Source organism: Centrocercus urophasianus, unplaced genomic scaffold (assembly GCF_019232065.1).
Source record: "Centrocercus urophasianus isolate 14NV4802_14NV808 unplaced genomic scaffold, USGS_Curo_1.0 seq_10, whole genome shotgun sequence".
NCBI lineage: Eukaryota > Metazoa > Chordata > Aves > Galliformes > Phasianidae > Centrocercus > Centrocercus urophasianus.
The window spans coordinates 41,802,048-41,823,245 of record NW_024884142.1 but is presented as its reverse complement, the minus strand read 5'-3'; the positions used below and the strand labels follow the sequence as shown (position 1 = coordinate 41,823,245).

Below are 21,198 nucleotides of genomic sequence, written 5' to 3'. Positions count from 1 at the left end.
TAGTGTAATGAGTTATGTATTATTCAATTGAAATATGTAATAAAGCTGTTAGTTTTAACAAACTTCAGTCTAAATGTGACTGAAAATTCATTCTGAATATTAATAAAGTAAATCTGAAAAATAAAATTACATTTTTCTTCAGCAAAAAAACTTCCAACAATGGCACAAACAATGTAAACTCACGTCAGAGAAAAATAGCTCATTCAACAGAGCTGTTTTCAGAACTCTGTTGTTAACAATTTTCATTCAATTTTTGTAGAGCTGATTATATGCATGTAGCTGAAATTGAAAGCAAGATTTCTTTCAATTCTGTATAGAATTTATTTTAATTGCAGAACTAACAGAAGGCTAAACTGTGAAAGTAAGTAGCTGTGGTTCTAATGATTTTTCTAATTAAATGCAAAGCAAAACTAGTAATTGAGAAGGAAGTCCTGCATAACTTTATTTTGTGGTTAATCAAGGATGTTAGATGACAAATTGAAAAATTAATACCTCCGTCTTAATTGGACATAAATGTTCATCTTTTAACACTTGGAGGAAATGACAATTCCTGCTTGAGATAAGGAGTATTGTTTTTGCCAGGATGAAGAATTGTCATGTGGTATACTTGTACTGTTTTGTAATCTTACTGCAGGTGTGCTTGATATTTCTTTCACTCTTATTTCTGAAGGAGTTAGAGCAGCAGTTTGAGAAGGAGAAACTGCATTTGGAGGATGACAAGAATCAGCTTCGACAGCAGCTGGAAAACCTGAGGGAAGAACTGACAACGAAACTGACTTCTGCCAATCAGGAGGCAAGAGTCAACTTAATTGTATCAGCTAACATTTCTGTGTTTGATCATCTGTACATTTAATCAGTAATGATCTTGTACTTAATTTGTGCTTAGAGTCCAGTACTACAGGACTACAGCGTTCAGTCTGTGTAGTGTATTAGTTCTATCAAAAGTAGAATATTTGTCAAGCACGGTAAGTTACTTGACTGCTTCTGAGAATGGATTAAATGTTTTCTCCAAAAACATCAAAACAAAAAAAGTATATTAAAAAAAAAAAAAAAAAAGATGAGAACAAACCTGCTTGTGTTAACTCTGCTTATCTTCTCATTAGATATTTAGATCTCTACACAAAGTATGTCAAGAAAAAGGGGGGGAGGAGGGAGAATTATATTTAAGCCATATTGGTTCATAATTAGCATGCAGTAAAGAGCACATTGTTAACTACAAAATGTTATTTTTCAGCATAGTCACCACCACTAGCTATGCAAGTTACTTTTGGAGCAGTACCTCCTATATTTCCAGCAAAAGATTGTATGCCATTCTTGCTTATAAGGAGACAAATTATTTACAGTGTACTAATATATTGATATATGCAGTCTAGGTTAAACATATTCTCAAAATATTTTTACTCTGAGTTTAAAATACATTAAAACCTGCTAGTTTAAATCTTTCTTTTTGCTCTTATGTAATCGGTTGTTTGTTAGTTTTTGTTTTTTTTTTAATTGTTCAAGAGACCATACATGGTTTTCATGTATGCTTTAAAACAGACTTTGAATTTAAGCATAAATTTAAGTACTTTTTTGCAGTAGTACATATTCTAGTACCATACTAGATCTGGATGCAGCAGGTGGTTTTCTAATTCTTCTGGCTTGCAACCTGTACAAAAGTTACACGTTCTTTAGAAGAAAACTTCTGAAAGTGTACATGTACTACATTTTGGAAGTCATTATCTTTAGAATTCAGCAATAGTGATGCTAAGTCAGTTGTGAGACCTTGTTAAACAGTGGCTCCTTTGTAGCTCTGATTCCCTTTGCCAATAATTCAGATGTTGGAAAATGTACTAATTGAAGCTGAAAGTGCACTGGCTGTCTTTGACAGTATGCTTGCCAACATTTAAATTGATGAAAATGCAGTGCATTTGTTATGTGTGAGCTAAACAGTCATACATTCATTTCAAAAGTTTTATCTTGGAAAATCAGTCAGTACACTGAGTTTAAAAAAAAAAAAAAAAACAAAACAAATGCATAAGCATGGCTGAGGAATAGGCAACTATAACATAAACCAAAATAGGAAATTAGTGCCATCTGCTATTTAATAGTTGAGCATATACATTCTTATGCCAGCATAAATATAATATAGTATATTTTGAATATTAGGAGAATGAGAGAAAGTGTGCAGAAATTAAATTTGGGGTGGTCTATAAATCTACTCTGCAGTACAAAGGCAATCTGCTTTATTTTCTCACTATATTTATCTGAAGTGTGTGAGCTTCACAGTTGGCAAGTACTTCACAGTTTTAGTTCTCTGCTGACAATTGAAAGTGGCTTCACAGACCTCAGACAAACTTCTCTGTGAAATGTCTAGCATGCCTTTAGCTCTCCTCTTATGTTTCAGCTGCTTCTTCCACTTTTGTTGTTTTCTTTTTTTTAAAGTTTTTTTAAGAATAAGCATATGTAAGAGTAGGCACATATTTATCACTTTCTGTGGATGTTAACTTGGTTCTGGCATCTCCACTGAAAAGGTTGCTTTTGAACCTTTCTCATGATTAGAAATGGGGTGTTTTTAGCAGCACCATTCTGAGCCAAAGTATGGGGAAAGCCTCATTAGGACAATTGCTAAAAAAAAAGAAAAAAAAAAGCTACTTATTGTCTTAAATGCTTGCCTGAGATTTCTTTGAGAGTTCTGATAAGTCAAGATTCCAACTTTTTCATGTCTTAGGATGACTTTCCCTTTTTATTTTTTTTAATCTTTTTAGTTATGTAATTATTTTTTTTATTTATTTATTTTTCTTTTCCTTTCACCTTTGACCAGTCAAGACCTTTTGGCAAGTCTGGTTCTTTTTAAGTACTGGCCATCTTTTGCAAAGGATTTCTGGTAATGTGACTATGGGTCATTTTAAACAGTCATCAGCAATGCATTGTCATTAATGGACTAGGTCTAAACTTCATGAATGGCACAATTACATAAGATTTCCTTATCATTTTGATCTGTAGGACTGTTGTTAATTTTTACTGCAAGTGATGTGGTACTGCCAGGTACGTAATGATGTATCTCAGGGATGTTGATACAATTTTAGGAGCAGTTTTCCATGTAGGGATTCTCCTCTAACTAGAAGTGCTTTGTAGGGAATTACTAGTTTGCACATATTGAGAAGGATCCTAGAGGTAAGTGCTTAAAATGATATTAGTTTTTCCACTAACACCTGTCATGCCAAAGCAATTTGGGATTCCTTGCTGACGAGAAAGGAGTAGTCCCTCTTCAACATTTTATGGGATTGCCTAAAGTGGGAGAGAGTTCTAGGGGTGTGTGTGTGTGTGTGTGTGTGAGTGGGTGGGTGGATGGATGGATGAGTGTTTGTGTGCATTTAGAGTAGCTAATAGTACTTGCATGTAATTTTGCTGACATACAAAAACAGCAGTTATTATTGCCTGTTCATACTCAGAAACCAAAAATTACTCTTTCAAGACAGTTGTGCCTTGATATTTATATCAACAGAAGGAGACTATGATAGGCTATTGCTTCTCTAAAATCTTAAATTCCTTTTAGCTGTTGTTCTTTGGTCTTGCAGGCCTGCCATTATTCTGTTTTTCCAGTCTGCACATTTAAAAACTTTTTCCCTTTTTTATAGCTAGTTCACACTCTTGAAGCAAAGGAAGCGTAGTATTGTTTTATAGATGGAGAGCTGAGGAACAGTCAGCCAAACATGAAAGTATTGCTATGAGTAGTTAGGAATATGGGTACCTTAATTACATACTTTGAGAAACACAGGAGATATGATGTGTCTACAGGCTCTTCTGTGTAGGATGACAGGTTGTCTCTGTTGTGTGGTGACTCCACATGCCTCAGTATCATCTCTTGTTTACTCTTCGGTGGACTTTGTACAGAGCCTGTGGTTTCTCACCAGCACTCTGTGCAAGAATTTGTAACATCAAACTTTGGAAGACTGGAGTAATCACTAACAGCATAACTACTACTATCATTGCAGATGCTGTGTGTAGATTACTAGCAGTAATAGTTAATAACAAATGAAAATGCTGTGGAAAACAATACCACAGATTAAGCCACAATCTTGGCTGCAATGTGGGAATGATAAAAATTTAGAGAACATCCAAAGGAGATCTACAAAGTTGGTGAACATTTTAGAGGGCAAGATGTATGATATGCTGCTGAGTTCTCTTGGTTTGCTCAACCCCAAGAAGAGGAGGCTGAGGGGAGGCCTCATGGCAGCCTGCAGTTCCTCAGGAGGGGAGAAGAGGGGCAGCGCTGAGCTCTGCTCTCTTGTGACAGGGAATGGTGTTGAGCTGCATCAGATTGTGGACTGAGGAATGGCTCTTCCCCAGAATTTGTTTGGGCATGGACACAGGCTTCCCATGGTGATTGTCAGCCTTAAACCTGCTGGTGTTCATGAAGATTTGAACAGTGCTCTCAAAGAGTTTGAATTTGGGGTGGTCCTCTGTGGAGTCAGGAGTTGCACTCCATGATCCTTGTGGATCCCTTTCAACTTGATTCTATGTCTCTGTGATATGGTCACATAACAGATATTAGTTTGAGCTTTAAATGGCTAACTTATGGACAATCTGAAGACGGGGAACATAAATCTTGGCACAAGTTAATTTTATCTGTTCATGTATTTCATAATAGTTTGTTGTGATCTTAATTTGCATCAAATGTGCTTTTTCACAGTAAAAATAGTGTTAATTTCAGAACTTTTGTGTAACCTCATTCCCTGTTTAATGTTTGAAATCCTTTTATCCTTGTTTAATTTGTTTAACTTGTAGTATATTATAATTTAGCTCTAATACACAAAGATTAAGTGATATTAAAAGAGAATAGAACAGTCTGTGCAAAGAAAAAGATAATTTGAATTAGAAATTGATAGAAGGAAATGATACCAAGTTGACTTGGCTGTTATTAATAATAATTATGTAATTAGTTTTTTGTTTGTTTTTTTTTTTTTTTAATTATATATTGAAGGTGTGTCGTCTGCAAGATCTTGTACGAAAAAGTGAACAAGGCCTTGGTACTGCAGAAGGACATATCTCCAGTCTTCAAGAAGCTCAGGAAATACTACAGAAAGAACTAGAGTTAACTAGGGCAAGACTGCGAGAGACCACAGATTCTCTGTATAATGTTGAGGTAAACATAATGTTGGAGAATAAACTGTGCAAAATACCAGTGCAGTGATTTCAGTCTTTTATTAAAATGGCAAGGCATATTATAGTTTATACATTATTGAAAGAGGTTTATATAGTTCCATTAAAAAACCATTTTCACTTCTTATTCTAAGCTAAAATGAAAAATCTGAAAATCTTTTTTTTTTCTAAAGAAAATTTCTAATGTTTGATGCATGTTGCTGCAAACACATTTCTGATAGTTAATATAACTGTAGTGCTTTTTTTGTAGTTAATATAAACTCTAGCTGCCAAAGTATGCCTGTGCAAAATATATCCAGTGTTGAATTTTTCAGGGAATTGAGTGAATGTAAGAATTTCATGAGAATGTAAAAAGGATTGTGCTAAGCCACTCCTAATCCAGACAATAGATGCTAAACAATACACAGAACAAGACTCCAGTTATAGAGTTATTTGAAAAATTTGTTATTGTTTTTTGGTTGGTTGGTTGGTTGGTTTTGTCTTTCCCTAGAGGTCGTGCATCGTACCATGTTTACCCCAAATAACGGTCCGTCTTTATTTTGGGCTCAGATTTCAGAAGGTCCTTAAGAATAGTTTAGTGATATATGCTATGATACTTCAGAAGATGACAGACTTATATCCAGAAAATGTAACCTCTTTATACAAAACAACCCATTTGTCTGATCATAATATTTTGTCAACTTAGTATCTTTGTCAGCTTAGTAGCTTGTCTGGCCTCTGACCTTTGCTCCAGAGATGAAAAGGTCTTATTAGTCCCACAGTTTGTCAGCTCACTTCTTACACACCTGAGACATTTTTATTAATATTTCTTCTGCTGTGTAATAATTAGAAATTAATTCCCATTTTATTTCCAGTGAGAAAATGGGGAAGGAGGAGAATGTATTGGTTGGTTTTTTTTTTTATTATTTTTGTTTGTTTGTTTGTTTTTTTAAATCATAGGTATTTTTCTATGCCTAGACACTGTTTAAATAAGATATAGAGCTTCTACAGATACAAGGCAGTCTCAGAAAATAGTAAAACAAACATGAGTTAGCATGCTTGAACAAATCTTTCAAAATGCACAAGACTCTAAAGAACTGAACTCCAAGTGGTTTGTCTACCTTCACCTACACTATCCCTCATTAAAATCACAATAAAATGAGATGTAAGATTACACTGTGAGGATTATTACTATTATCTTCTAAGGAAGAGAATATCAGATATGAATGTAAAGTTCTTACATTCAAAAAAATTACATTCATACATACAAAGAATCAATGCTAATCTGTTAGTAACTCATCAACTTTAATACTAAGTATATATTTTTTTCTCAGTACGCGAAGAACATTTACAAGATCATAGCAAGCGTTTGAAGTATTTGCCCAGAGAGGTTGTGGATGCCCCAGGTGTGGAGGGTCAAGCTGGATGTAACACTGCTGATCTAGTGGCTGGCGACCCTGCCCATGGCAGGGGGGTTGAAAATACATGGTCTCTGAGGTCCTTTTCAACCTAGGTTATTCTATGATTCTATAGAGCAGCAAATATTTAAGAAAATGATCCCTGAATCTGATTTCATAACTGGTGTTATTTTCTGCAAAGAAACAGCTTGAAGCAGGATTTTGTTCTGTTGTGGACTTTTTTAAAAATTTCTCTAAATGTTTACTGGCACAACATTTTTCTTAAGAGATCTTTAAAACTAAATGAAAAAAATACTACAAAAAATTATCTTTTGAAAAAAAAATGATTAACATGTAGATGGCCATGGTTGCTTCTCGTAAATGAAGAAAGCATTGCTGAGAGATATTCTTCTAAGTATGAATCTTGGTAGTATGTAATACTATTTAAAATGGTAAAATCTGAACAGAAATGGATAAAAATTCTAAATTCCGAAGGTTTTTTTTGTTTGCTTTTTTCTGTATTCAGACTGTGTTCCTGCTAGTCAAGAAATAAAAAGAGACATGAACTGTGTATCTAATCCAGATTGTTCAAAGTTTGTAATTCAGGTACTAATTCCTGATTTAAAAAACAAACAAACAAACAAAACAAAAACAACAAAACAACCAAAAATCTGACAAGAACCTGATTGACCTGCTCAAATTTTGGTGTTGGTCTTGCATTGATTAGAATTGGAAGACCTCTTGAGATTCTTTCTAACAAATTGTTCTGCAATTTATTATGGCTGTCTTGGAAAATATTAGTTCAAAAATTACTTATTAGGAAATTCCTTTGTATTACATTTTAGAGGAAATATGTTCCAAAAGTATGCAATGGAAGTAAGGCATTAATCAAAAGGTACTTACTGAAAAAGTAATAGTCCAAGTTTTGTAAGCCAGTTGTAACTGAAATCTGTTAGAAATGTAAATATAGAAATATAAATGTTAGGTTTATAAATGTAAGGTTTGAAATACTTTTTTTTGCTGCTGATCAGTCTCTATTGTGAAGTTTGTGTTTGCAGGGAGAACTAGACCAGGAGAGACAACAGCATGAGATAATGATTGCTGCCATGAGAGAAGAAGAAAAGTTCAAAGTTGACAGAATGGCTCGTGACTTGGAAATTAAATGGACAGAAAATCTTCGGCAAGTATTGATTTTTAGTATTTATTTCTTATTTAAGGAATAAAAGTAGGTATTATGTGCAAATGTAATAGCAAATGAAAAGCAAAACAAAGCTTTTTGTTATTATCTAAGCATTTCCATTTGTTGCTGAACTCTTAATTCTTTTTCACTTCTCGAATTTTAGTTATTTGACCTTTACTTTTAGACAGGAATGTAATAAGCTTCGTGAAGAGCTGAGACTTCAGCATGAAGAAGATAAGAAGGCAGCTATGACTCAACTATTGCAGCTTAAAGAACGTGAAAAAAATGCAGCCAGGGATGGATGGCAAAAAAAAGTTGAAGATCTTTTAGACCAGGTAATATGGTCTCTCTGAGAATTTGAAGGTCATTACAATTTAGTCACTTTATTACCAATTAGCTACTTGAAATTAGTTGTGACATCTCCCTTTGAGAAGTATTTTCTTACCATAACGATTTTTTAAGCGTATTAATTATTGAACTCTACGAGAGATAAGTAAAGGTATCTTAAAATGATACTAATGTCCTTCTTCATGTTAAAACTGAATAAAACTTTTGGAGATTTTTCCTGAGGTAGTGGGAGTCTCACCTTTTCACTGTAAGATTTATTTATTTATTTTTATTGTCTCTCTGCTCACCTTTATTTACCAAAGCTAATACTTTAGACTTGATGTTATTCCATATCTTTACAATAAAGTAATGTACAGGTCACTGGAAAGCCAAAACATCCCTCAGCTACTATGACATGTTTATTACAGTTATAACAAGAGTTTTATTGGAGAGTTTGTGAGTGAAGAAATGAACTGCATATGTAAAACTTTTTTTTTTGTTGTTTTTTAAATTCCTTTCACTGTACCAAGAACTTGCATCATTTATGAATAGCGTGCGTCTTTGGACTAACAAGAAACAAAAGCAAGAGAGACTTCAGTTGTATTTTTAATCCAAGTGTTGCTTTTCCATGTCAGTGTTTGAGTTGGGTAGTTATTTCATAAAGACTGAAAGATTTTTGTTGATGGTGGTATGGAATTAAGCTTTACATCTGTAAGCGTTTACAGTTAATTAGTTTCTACATTTTATCCATTACCTCTGGAAGGGAGAGAATTTCAGACTATAGTGTCTATGATGGATAACTCTTAGAGAAATGGATTTGCAGTAAATTCCTCTTGATTGCCATTCACAAAGGACAGTTGTACTGGGTTGAATTATAGAATCATAGACTTGATGAGGTTGCAATAGACCTCGAAAAGTTATGTAGTCCTATCTCTTTTTCAAATCAGAGTCAATGTTGAATTTGGCAAGTTGGTTAGGGCTTTTTCCAGCCAGATCTTGATCACTACCACGCATGAAGACTCTACAGCCCTTCTGAATATTCTGGTCTAGTGCTTAATTATCCTCACAGTAATTTTCTTTTTTTTCCTTAATCAGAACCTCCTCTGTTTCAGTTCATGATTGTTGTCTCTCATTTTCTGTTATACATTGCTATAAAGAGGTTGTTTACATCTTCTCGCTAACTTGGTAATGGAAGGCTAAAGCCTTTGCTTCTTTACACTGAACAAACCTAGTTCCCTTGGCCTGTTCTTGCAGTGTGCATGCTCCAGTACCAGCCATCTTCACAGTGGCTCCTTTCTGAATGTCTTCAAGTTTATCAGCGTTATTGTGGGGCAAACAAAGATGACTGAACTGGAGGAAGAGAGACTGTGTTCCTTCCAAGTGAAATGCATCAAATGCCATGTCAAGGGAATTAAGTACTTCCCTGAAACTACTGCTTGTTGCTACAGCCCAGTATGCTGCTGGCATTCGTTGCTGCCAGAGTCTACTGCTGAGTCAAGTTTAGGCTACCATTAACTGGATTACGTGCAGCAGAGCTGTAAAACACTATGTACCAGTGCAGAGGCTTAGTCCATCCCAGGGGAAGGACTTTGCATTTGTCCTTGTTGAATTTCATGAGGTTCCTATTCGCTCACAACTTTAACCACTCTGGATAGTACCCTTGCCTTTCAGTGTATTTTGTCCCCTCTTCTAGCACCCCCCAGCTGTCATCCACAGATGCAGTTATGATAATTCCTGTGTCCTCCTTCAGAACACAGAGGCACCTTAAAAAAAAATTAAAAAAAAAAAAATAAAAATCCTTGTAACTCTAGTTGTAGAAGTGTTTCAAGTAGAGTACCATTAACTATTGCCCTTTGAACTTTGTACGCCAGTCAGTTCTTATCTGGCAGTCCATCCATCTGAACTGTGCTACAGCTGGACACAAGAATGTTAAAAATCTAGGTAAGGTCAAGGTTGCAGACATCCTCTGCTTCCTCTTTATCTACATATGTAATCATTTCATTATGGAAAAAAATCAAAGATGGTGTTTTCAGTGTGGAAAAGAGTGGGTTTTTTTTTTTTAGTATGCGTTTCACAACATAGAGTTGACTATAGACTTTGGCTGCATCAGTCAAAGTCGTGTTATTGTTCTGCTTGGACTTACTTCAACACTTTAAAAACTTGTGCAATAAGCTCATCTCAGACAGCCCCAGAGAGTTTATAGTTTACTTTAAACAGACTGGTGCAGTACTGAAATGAGATTCTTCTTTTACATGTACATGTGTATGAAGTCAGCAATATTAGGAAGAATCCCAATTTTCAGTTTAATTTTGTCAAAAGAATGTTTTTTTCATTTCAGTTTCCTCTCAAACATGCTAAGTAGAACACCCTAAGATACTGTAAATTTGTTACATGTGGTCCCAGTCTTCATTAGTTGGAAGATGCATTTATAACTCATCTGAAAATCCATATCATTTCTGAGAATAGAGCAGAGTTCTGACTCATCTTTCTGTAGTTTGGATTTTTACACCTGAAGCATTGCTCTAGTCTAGTACAGCAGTACTGTACAATCATTTATCAAAATAACACAGGAGCAAAGGCTCATGCTCTCTACAAAATCATCTGTAAACTCTCAACTTGGCAGAAAATGTGGTCTGTGCTCTTTATGTTGAGAAAGTGACTAGATCCTGACCTTTTGTTGTATAAATGCTATTCAGAAAGGTTTAATTCATAAATTAATTTCTCTTCAGTATATTGAGGTAGAAGGCATTTCAGAAGAATCTAATAAAACACAAATTATTTGGGGGAAGGACGGAACTGTAACAAATTACTTCTAGACAAAAATGAATTATGTGTATTTGACAGATATAACCCAAGTTTAAAGGACCTAAGCATTATTTTTCACAGATTGTTTCACACTGAAGATTATATTTTATCATTGATAATAATGTGGCTTTTACTCTAGAAAATACTGTGGTGCTTCCTAAATTTATTATAAATTTTCATTCCTGTGGGTACATTGTGAAACACAGAATAGAATATGCCTTCTTTAGGATACTCTTGATTTGCACCAGAATAGTAATTGAAAAGACACAATTATCAATGGCAACAGTATCTACATAAATAAATAAATAAACTACAACAATTTATGACTATAGAATACGCTAGGTTTTCTTTTATTATGTTATACTATTTGCCAAATTTCTACCTTCTACTAGTTGTTGCCAATTTGGTATATGAAATCTAGCTTTTACATCAAGTAAGATAATGTTTTTGCCTTTATGCCATTACTGTCTAAGTAGTCTTTCCTAGAATGCTTGTAGGTTTATTGGTTTTATAACAGAGAGTTTTGTTACAAGTAAAATAATTCCCTTGAGAGCAAATGCTTTTCAGTTGATCAAATGCTTAAGTGCATTTTTGCCAGCTGTATAACCTCACTTACCATCTAGTGTTAGATTTGTGGTTGATAGGTTAACTCGATCAGTGTCTATCTTGTGCGTAGCTCTCATCTCTGATATGAGAAATGGTGATAAAAAGCATAAAAAGAAAGTGCTTTTTATTTTTTCCCCTGTAAATTTTACTAAGTACATCTATATCAATCCACATAGGAGTTCCTTCATGAAATATGTAAGAAATTCAGATGTAGTGGTTCTTTTCCATTTTTCTTAGCTGTGGAATGCATTTTTAATGTTTTATTTCTTAAGAAATTTCACTGCTGAGAGGACTTCACCATGAACAAAATTGAAGAAATTTTCTTTTTTAAAGCATGAGTGTGTTCTCTGTTTTGCTGCTTCATGTTCTGCAACTATCAATTGTGAGGAGAACTTAAATGCAAAGGTTAAGAAATGCATATTCTTATATATTTCTTGTTGTGATGTTTCTTTCTGTAAATTGAATTGAGTGTTGATTGTGGATTATCTTTTCTGTATTTGAGCAAATATTGTTTTTTCTGTCTACTTTACTTTCAGTAAAATGCTTGTTCAGTAAGATAAAAGAAACTTTTGTCAGCTTTTTTTCCCAGTTCTTAGATATTTTCATGTTATTATCTGTCAAGTATTAATGTGAAATTCTTATTTCTAACTTTGTCAACTTTTTGCATATGAAGATGCCATCAGTTTTAAATAGATATGAGAGTACAGTAATGGAAATAAAAGTGAGAATGGACAAGAGTATATTGCATACACTTTGGTTTGGTAGCCCTTTATTATTTATTTTTTCTGCTGTAAAGTTGAAAAGGGTTTTGAAAACTATTTTGAAAAGATAGTGAAAATTTTCCATTCAGAGTTTGTTTCTATTATGGTGAGATTTCCTCTCTAAGCTTACTTTAATCTCATAGTAAGCATAAAATTATTGATATCAAAACATAATCATTTATTTTTGATGGAGATCTTATTCAAACTAGAATTTTCAGAAAATTTCAGGCTCATTCACAGAGTCTTGAAAAATAGCCACTGAAAATATTCTTGTTCAGAAAATAGAATGCTGTAGAAAAGTCATAAAGCTCCTATGGGCATCTATACATGACCAGTCTTCTACCTGAGGGCATTACGTTTTTATTTGCCCTGTGTTCAGAGACCACGTGCCCACATAAGCAAAATCAGGAAATGCTAATTTCTTTCCTTAGCAAAAGGATTAATGGTTTGTTCTACAGTCTGGGTAATCCTCTGTTTAGAAGATTTGCTGTCAAATGGATGCTGGAAATTTCTACTGGAGAAAACCTGCATATACATACATCCATTTCCTGAAGGAAGAGAGATTAAGGATCATTGTACCCTTCTTCCTTTCACTTGATCTTGTCATGAGCAAACTGGGTAAAGGCTTGTCTGTCAGAATCAAGTAGGATGTAAATTTCAAGCGACTTGTCCATCCTAACTGTCGTCATTCTTGTTTTTGGTGATACTGGTAAGGCTAGTATGACATCTAGTGGATGCATAGTGTCTTCCCATAGGGTTTCTGGGCAAGATTTAAAATGTACTTACAAATGTGAAGTGTGAAAATCCATAAGAATAAAAATAGAATTTACACTAAGGAGGGGACTTGCATTTAAGTCAGTGTAAAGTTCTATGTCTCTTCTTTTCTCTGTGGAATTTTGTGTCCAAAGGGGCAAAGCTTTCTACAGCTATTGCAAACTTGTCACAAGTGATTACAGTTCTGAATACAGTGATCTTAAAAGGACTGTGCTTCATTCCTTTGGGATTTATTGAGAATACGAATAATCTTGTAATTTAGAGTCATTGCAGCCTTCAGAGGACCATCTGTTGAGGGTATTTCCCTGTTTCATGACTGAACTTCTTAATAAGGCAGCTCCTTTATTCCAGGCTCCATACTCTGTGCAGAGATATGATCCTGGAGATTGACAATTTTTTTTCTGAAGCTTGAACAAAAACAAATACACGAGATGCAGCCAGATGTACCATCTAGTTTTCTGAGCTTTTAGCTATGGTGTTTATTTTGTTCTTTGTTTCAAAGATTCTGAATTTAATGTAGGAAATTCATTATAGACAATGTAAAATTAAGAGATATGATATAGACCAAACAGCCCCAGAACAAATCAAGAATTTTCAAAGTATTTTCACTGGGATGCAGTAGGAATACTAATAGATGTTAACTTTGTTCCTCTGTTTTAGAACCAATGTGTTAGTGGAATTCATTTTAATCTCTCTTTTGGACACCATTTAATTTCGTCTGCCATGATGCTGTGTTTAATTAAATTAAAAAACACATCTAGTTTGATGCTTGAAACAGTGATGCCATCATCTCCAAATAAATTTGTCTTATCATAAACTTTTAATTGGAATGAAACATTATCAGCTTTTGTTTGGAATTGAGTGAGTACATTGTGACATCCAGTAAACTGATGTCTTGCAAGAAATAGTACAACTGAATTAAAATGGAAGTGTTAGTGGTGCAATAAAGTTTCCTTCTTGAAGAAAGTGCTACAGTATGATTGCTCTGGAACAGTCATCATGGAAGATCAGCGACTGTTCATTTCAGTAAGCAAGTATGTGACAAATTTAAGTATTGAACTTAACTGGAGAGTTTTACTCCAAAACTTTCACCAAAAATTCGTTTTTATTCCATCTGTTACCAGACCTAAGACTTAGAAACTTGGTCATCACATGTATTAAAATGGTGATAAAATGGCTGAGATGTTGTTATAAAGCCATTTTGTCAGCAAAGCAAGTTTCTTTCTTGATTAAAGAAATCTGGTATTCTGTGAGCAGCAGGGGCAATTCTTGCTTTCTTCAGTTCTTTTTACATGTTCTTATTTATAGAACTCAAAATAGACTTCAAAAAGATATTTTTACTTGCAATTTAATATAGTACTCTAGTAACCTTTCTACAGTAGTGCCTAGATGAGTCAGTCAAAATTAAGTCCTGAATGTTTTGGAAACTGAATGTTTAATTAGTAAAGATTAAATCCTGCTCTTAAGAGCTTCTAACCTGAACAAAACAGAATAGAAAAATTGTTAGATCTATTCAGGTCGGCACTGGTAACATTATTTGTTGAAATCTGAGCTATTGCATTCTCTTGTCTACTGGAGTATGATGCTTCCTGGTGGACAAGAGAATAGTCTAGACTTGATTAGAAAATAGTTGCAGGTAACCCTTCTACAATTTTAATAAAGTAACAGTGTATTTTCCACTATTATGTTTTTCTCAGTTATTCCAATTTGTAGATTCAAGAAAGGGAAATTATTTTCTTCTTTTTGTATCTGGACAAAGTATTATCTAAAAGTTCCCAAGCCTGGTCTTCCAAGCTGGTGTAAAAATACTGGAAAAATACCTGCTGTCCCATTGCGAAAGCAGTATTCTTGACTGGCCGAAAGGGAAATTGGTCATGCTGGATTTAAAATTATTCTCACTTAATTTCTGATGATTCCACTGTGCATATGTGCCTATCTACATAATTCATGTTTATGTATAAACACACAAGCAATTATATATGCTTACTTATGAAAGATGCATATGATTCATATTATCAGTAATATTGCATATATAACATCTAATTGGTGATCTATTTGTATTTTTGTTTTTCATTAGTAATCAGCATTAATGTAAACTGGTCATAGGTGGTGGGCAGTAAGTCATTTTCCTCTAAGATTTTAAAAAAATCTTCTATTTACCAATCTTAATCTAATTTTTTTTTTTTTAATAGTAGTATGTTTTCATTGCAGACTAAAGTAGTTTTCTGTCTTTTAGCAGTGAAATCTGATCTTTAATATTACACTTAATATGCTTATGATTTCAGAGAGACAGTTCACTGTTGGTTGAATCCTTAACTATAATATATTATAATATATTTTCTAACAGTAATGTAAATTGATGTACTCAATGGTTTTTTCCCAGAATTATTTTCCATAAAGGAGAAAACATTGGTCAATTTCCAAAATGTTTTGTTGAATAATACAGAAGTGTAATGTACTGTTATGTTGAAGAGTTAATGCTGTGCTATATGTTCATACAATAACAGAGGAAAATACTTCATTTTGTTATATATTCAGTACTTCGTATGTGAAGTCAAGGCAACTTACTCATTTAAACTTTTTCCAAATAGTTTTCAATTTATTTTTCCCTGGTCACACTATAATTAATATTCTATGTTTTACTCTCCCTTCCTTATCCCTTTTTCTTTTACTTAGTTGATTTCTGAATGTTTCCCTTTATTCCTGTGATCTTTTCTTCATAGCGGCACTGTCTCGGTGAAGCTTTGCATAAATCTATCAGCAATGTAAGTGATTTGCACTTACAACTTGTAAATAGGGCATGTTTGCACTAATGAATTTGCATATCTTATATTATTGCTTTAAAGCTTTTAGCTTGTGAAATACATTATTTAATAATTTTGGAGAGGAGAACATGTTTGCTGCTAGACATCAAAAGCTTGTGTTCTGCATCCATGCCATCTGTGTAAACGTATGTATCACTGCACATCAAATATCATATATGTGCTCATAACATAAGCAACATTTTTTGTGTCATCATTAACGCAAGCAAGCTTGTGGGCAGTGCAAATGTGTATAGCAGAGCTTTCTGCAAAGCATGAGATTGATGTATTATAATTTGCAGTCTTGCAGTGCAAGTTATAAACATAGCCAGAATATTCTTATATTATTTCTTTCTATTTTTATTTCTTAAATTCTTAACAATATTTTTAATATGCTGAAAACCTTAGATGAAAGTGTGGAAAATTTAGAGAATAATGTTCAGTTTTTCTTTTGAATCTTCTATACAAAAATATATAGACATGCGAAGAGACACACTGATATTTAAAAATATTAAGTGCATTAGTATATGTATATCCAAAATAACAAGTAAAATGATGTACTCTTCTTAAAATAACTCCTTTTTAAAAAAAAATACACGTTGTACTAGAATTGTAGGCTAATCTGACTTGGTTGTTAGTCATTTAAACCTTGTTGTCCTAAATTTATTGTATAGTCTACTGGCACAGATAGACTTCCCCAGAGATTAACTTATTTTTGCAGTCATTTTAATCTGATGAAAGTCCAAACCCTTCTTGGGAAGGATGTTCTTCTAAAATGGCTTCCCAGCCAGATGTCATACTTCTACCAGACATCTCATTTAAACTGTTTCATATATTTCTAATAAAGAAATGACTTTCCTTGCTTAAAAGGTTTATAAATGTTGCAGTAAGAGTTATGGATCAGGGACCTATGTAAGAGAGAGATTTAATTTCAAGCAAAAACATGTTTATTTTTGTCATCTTCATTAAAAACTCATACAAATTTGACTAAGATATCAAATTGTAGTCCATTCCATTTGAATGTTACCATGAAAGGCTTTTTAGAGTGCCATTTTTGTATTACTGAGGTTCTGCAGGACTGAGCAGGACTTCCCATAGAATTATACCTCCTCATAGCCATCATATGGCCATAAAAAGGAGCATAGGAAGTTCCACACCAATATGTGAAAGAAATTCTTCACAGTGAGGGTGACAGAGTACTGGAACAGGCTGCCCTGAGAGGTTGTGGAATCTCCTTCCCTGCAGATATTCAAGACCTGTCTGGATGCCTACCTGTGCAGCTTGCTGCAGGGAGCCTGCTTTGGCAGGGGGTTGGAATCAATGATCTCTAGAGGTCCCTTCCAGTCCCTAAGATTCTCTGTTTTTTGCGATCATGAAAGGAGCAGATATGTGGTGAAAGTAATATGAGTGCACATAACGTCTGTGTAGTATTTCAGTGTCTCTGTCACAGCCACTCAGAGGAAGATTGTCTGAGTGAAAATGGTTGGATTTTCTTTACGTAGGGTTTTTGAACAGTAATTTGTATGTAAAGTTCCTAACTAGTGCTAAATTGGACTGAATAATCTCTTAAGTTTGTCCTATCCTTACTGCTCATTCCCATTCTCATGATTCTGAAAATGGAGTTAGAAAGAAGAGTAAAGGAAGAAAAGAGGCAGGGTAGAGATACTAGCATATTAAATGAATTGAAAATGAGAAGTAGATGAGCTAGGACCAAGTTGTAATAATGATCTTATGAAAACAAAGAAATAAAAAATTCCTGAGAGTCTATGGTAGTGGTTAAATAGGGTTAGAGGCAATCTAAATAAGAACAGAAGTTACTTCATGGCAAAAGGGAAAAGCTGACCTCTAGATAGGGTGCAAGTTCTGCTAGGTGTAGTGTTGTGGAGAAAGAGGAAATAAAGACAAGGCAAGGCCAGATAGGCCAGATAGGTATGAGGTTGCAGAAAGGTGGGGAAAGAGATATTTAATATTTTATGAGTAGGAATAGATAGGAATGTGAAGAAGTCAAAGAAGAGTTTAGATAAGGGAGATATTATTCTGTTTCCTCTGGAGAAGGAGAGAAATCAGTAGCCCATTGCGATACTGAGCTATGATGCATGTGTAAAAATTCATAGTAGGCCATGCAGGCAGGGATGTGGTGCAGATTGAACCACATCAGCAGAGTGAATCTCTAGAGTTGAAGATATGTAGTTGGCTTGTCTGACCAGGAGTGCACTGCAAAGAATCAGCTGAGAAGTGATGAGGCTTTTGATCAAATTAGAACTCCATGACATAGAAGGAGAGTTTCTGCATAGATAAGAAACAGGCTGAAAGATGGGAATTAAATTCAGTGTTGCTGCAGTAAAGTTAGATAACCAGACAAATTTTACTGACATTCAATATACTTTCTTTTGCAGTTTTATGTAAAGTAAGATGGCAAGTTAGCAGCTTCTACAGAGTTTTTTAGGATAGGAAGGAATTTGTCTAAAAAGCACTTATTTGGGTTTAAGAAATAATGAGGAATAGTGGTAGACTTTGTAGTCAAGATACCTACATGTATTTCTTGGCCTTATGTTTTTCCCTGATTAACTAGGGCTGGATGTTTCTGGATGGAGAATAGTAGATTAGAAAAACCTCTGACTTACAATTTGTGTGTGATTTATATTTAATATACTCAGTAAAAGGTTTTGCATGTATAGTTCAGATTACAGAATGCAGTATCAACCTGCACTATATTCCTTCACTTATATTTAATTTCCCTCGAAGTTGTCTGAAGTAAAATACTACTGATATAGTATACATAGAAGCCAGTGTGTATATATAACCTGATACAAAAACCTGAGGAATTTGAAGTGCAAGTAGCTGTGGTTGTTTCATTCAAATTAATTTGCGTGTTTTACTTTATTGCTAATTTTACTTTAAATATAGCTTCTTGCTTCTAAACATGCTTAAGCTGTTGCCTTTTAAAAAAACCATGTTCAATAATGCTCATGCTGCAAGTTGTTCCATTTAATTTAATGCTATTAAATTTCTGTTAATTGGTGAATTTTAATGTTCTGTAAATCAATAAATTGATTTGCAATGTCTTTATTAATTTTTCAAAAGATAAAGATAGGTAAGATACACTGATTCAAATGACACTATCATACTTTTCATTTGTAATAAATGTGACATAACTCTGAGGCTCGAAAAAAAATCCTTACCAATTCAAATTCTTTGTCATGTGACAATTTTATTTTCCCTTCCTTTGAGTCACTACAACAAAATTCACTTTTAGTAAAATTTTGTTTTCAGGATTTGAGGATATATCTTTCTTGTTTGCTTCTGAAGGAGATAGAATTTTACTATTTTCAGTCTGAGAAGATGCTCTTGATGGGAAGAACAGAGTGTAAAAATATTACATAAAAGAAAATGAGACTTTTTCAAAGAGCGCTGTGCGCTATAATGTATTAAGATTCTTGTTCAGAGAAAAGCATCATTTACAATAGTAATTTGTAATACTCCTGTAAGAAAATGAGTATTTGTGACTCAGACTGCTTCAGTGTTAAAAAACAGCAGAAAAAATCATTATTATTATACTGCTGAGCTAACAATAGAAAAGGCATCCATCAAGTTGCAGTATTTCACTTGTCATGTAGAGTCCTAAGCCACCATGTCTCTTAAAATCAAAAAGAGACCAATAAAATAAGACCGTACCATATAAAAAAATTTTAAAAATTAAATTAAATCTATCAATCTATATGTCACAAACTGTACTCCTTTATGAACGGCAGGATTTTCCATACAGAATTAATGTAGTCTTGATATGAAGAGTAGCTTATTCTAACAATCAGACACTTGATTTAAGACCTTGATAGTGTCGTTTTTATTGATCTTTATACAAAACTTAGAATTAAATTTCAATAATTTGGCCATGAACAATTGTGCTATGGGTTTTACAGTAATATCAGTATATCAATCTGGTGACCCTTACGGAGCTACCTGTAATGTAATGGTTATAACCCTGAGATATAACTTAAACAAGAAATCCAGTGGATGACTGCTTGCCCCTTGTAGTTAATATTCTGGTTAACTAAGTGTTTTCTTATTTATTTTTTGTTTATTTATTTTAGTTTAATTTTAATAACTAATCAATATTTGCTGTTCTGTGGATTAGATCTCCTTGCTCAAGCAGAATCTGGAGATGCAGCTTTCCCAGTCACAGAGCTCTTTACAACAGCTGCAAGCCCAGTTCAGTCAGGAGCGTCAGAGGCTGACTCAGGAGATCCAGGAATTAGAAGAAGAGCATCAGCAAAGGCATAAGTCACTTCAGGAAGCTCACATCCTTGCTTTTCAAAATATGGAAGAAACAAAAGAACAAGAACAAAAGGCATGTTAATGTTTCTACTATGTAGAAAATGTTGCCAATTTAGCAACTTAGATACACATGGAAAATTAGTAAGGAAAAGTATTTTCATAATTACTAAATTTTATTTTCAGATGATGAGTCTTACAGTAACATTATTGTCCTGTTAGATCTGATTAGAACATATTGAAAGTCATCTCTAATACTGGCATTATTTCACATCTTGCTTTATACTCTAGCAGCTTGTTGATAGTTATATAATTGCACATATTTATGTATGCACTCACTATTATGTCTATTTATAGTATAAGTGTGTGTGAATGTATAATTATTACCTGCACACACATTTCTTAACAGTACTTTGAGACTCTCATCTATTATATTCTAGGTTTGATTTAAAAAGGGTTTATTTTTATCTCCTATTATATTTATTAAATTCTATATGTGCTTTCTGGCATTTCCTGATGATTGACTCATTTTGTAATGTATTTTATGTTTTCGTTGTGTTGGAAATGGGGTGAACAGTTTTGCAACTTGGTAAGTAATTTCACTTCAGAACAATGTCACACCTCAGGTATTTTGTTTACATGAAGGTTTTAAAAAGAAATGCAGGAGAAAATTATCTTTCAAGTTGCAAAGCAGTTTACACAACTTCTAGCACAATGAAAATATAGAATACAGAGCATAGTGCTTAATAGTGTGTACATCTTTTTAATTTTTTTAGTTCTGATCTGGAGTGTACCTTCACAATGAATTTCCTAGTTGTTTGCACCCAATGCTGGATAACTTAGTGAGAGAAGATACTATGAGCAACATCAGTGCCTCTTCTTTAATAGTTTCTAGAGTATGACACTATTTGTTAATTTATTGTCTAATATTTTATAATTCCCAAGGCTACTCTAGAATTAATTTTGACCACTTGGATATTGTAGGAATTAGAAGAACGTTTACAACAAAAGCATTCAGAAGAACTTCAGGCACTGAAAGAAACACACAAACAAGCCATGGAAGGTTTCAAATTGGAGATGGAACAGGAACTTCAGACTCTGCGATTTGAGCTGGAGGATGAAGGAAAAGCTATGTTAGGTACACTTTTTTT

General features: G+C 33.8%; 1 protein-coding gene across 1 annotated transcript in view; it reads left to right on the top strand.

The window, feature by feature from the left end:
• Positions 1-21,198, top strand: part of FAM184A (family with sequence similarity 184 member A) — a 58,126-nt gene that overhangs the window by 21,096 nt on the left and 15,832 nt on the right. Inside the window, exons 6-11 of the mRNA XM_042817844.1 lie at positions 671-793; positions 4,967-5,128; positions 7,580-7,701; positions 7,886-8,036; positions 19,911-20,123; positions 21,032-21,185. Of these exons, the coding sequence (XP_042673778.1) occupies positions 671-793; positions 4,967-5,128; positions 7,580-7,701; positions 7,886-8,036; positions 19,911-20,123; positions 21,032-21,185 (925 nt within the window). The remainder of the gene's footprint in view (positions 1-670; positions 794-4,966; positions 5,129-7,579; positions 7,702-7,885; positions 8,037-19,910; positions 20,124-21,031; positions 21,186-21,198) is intronic.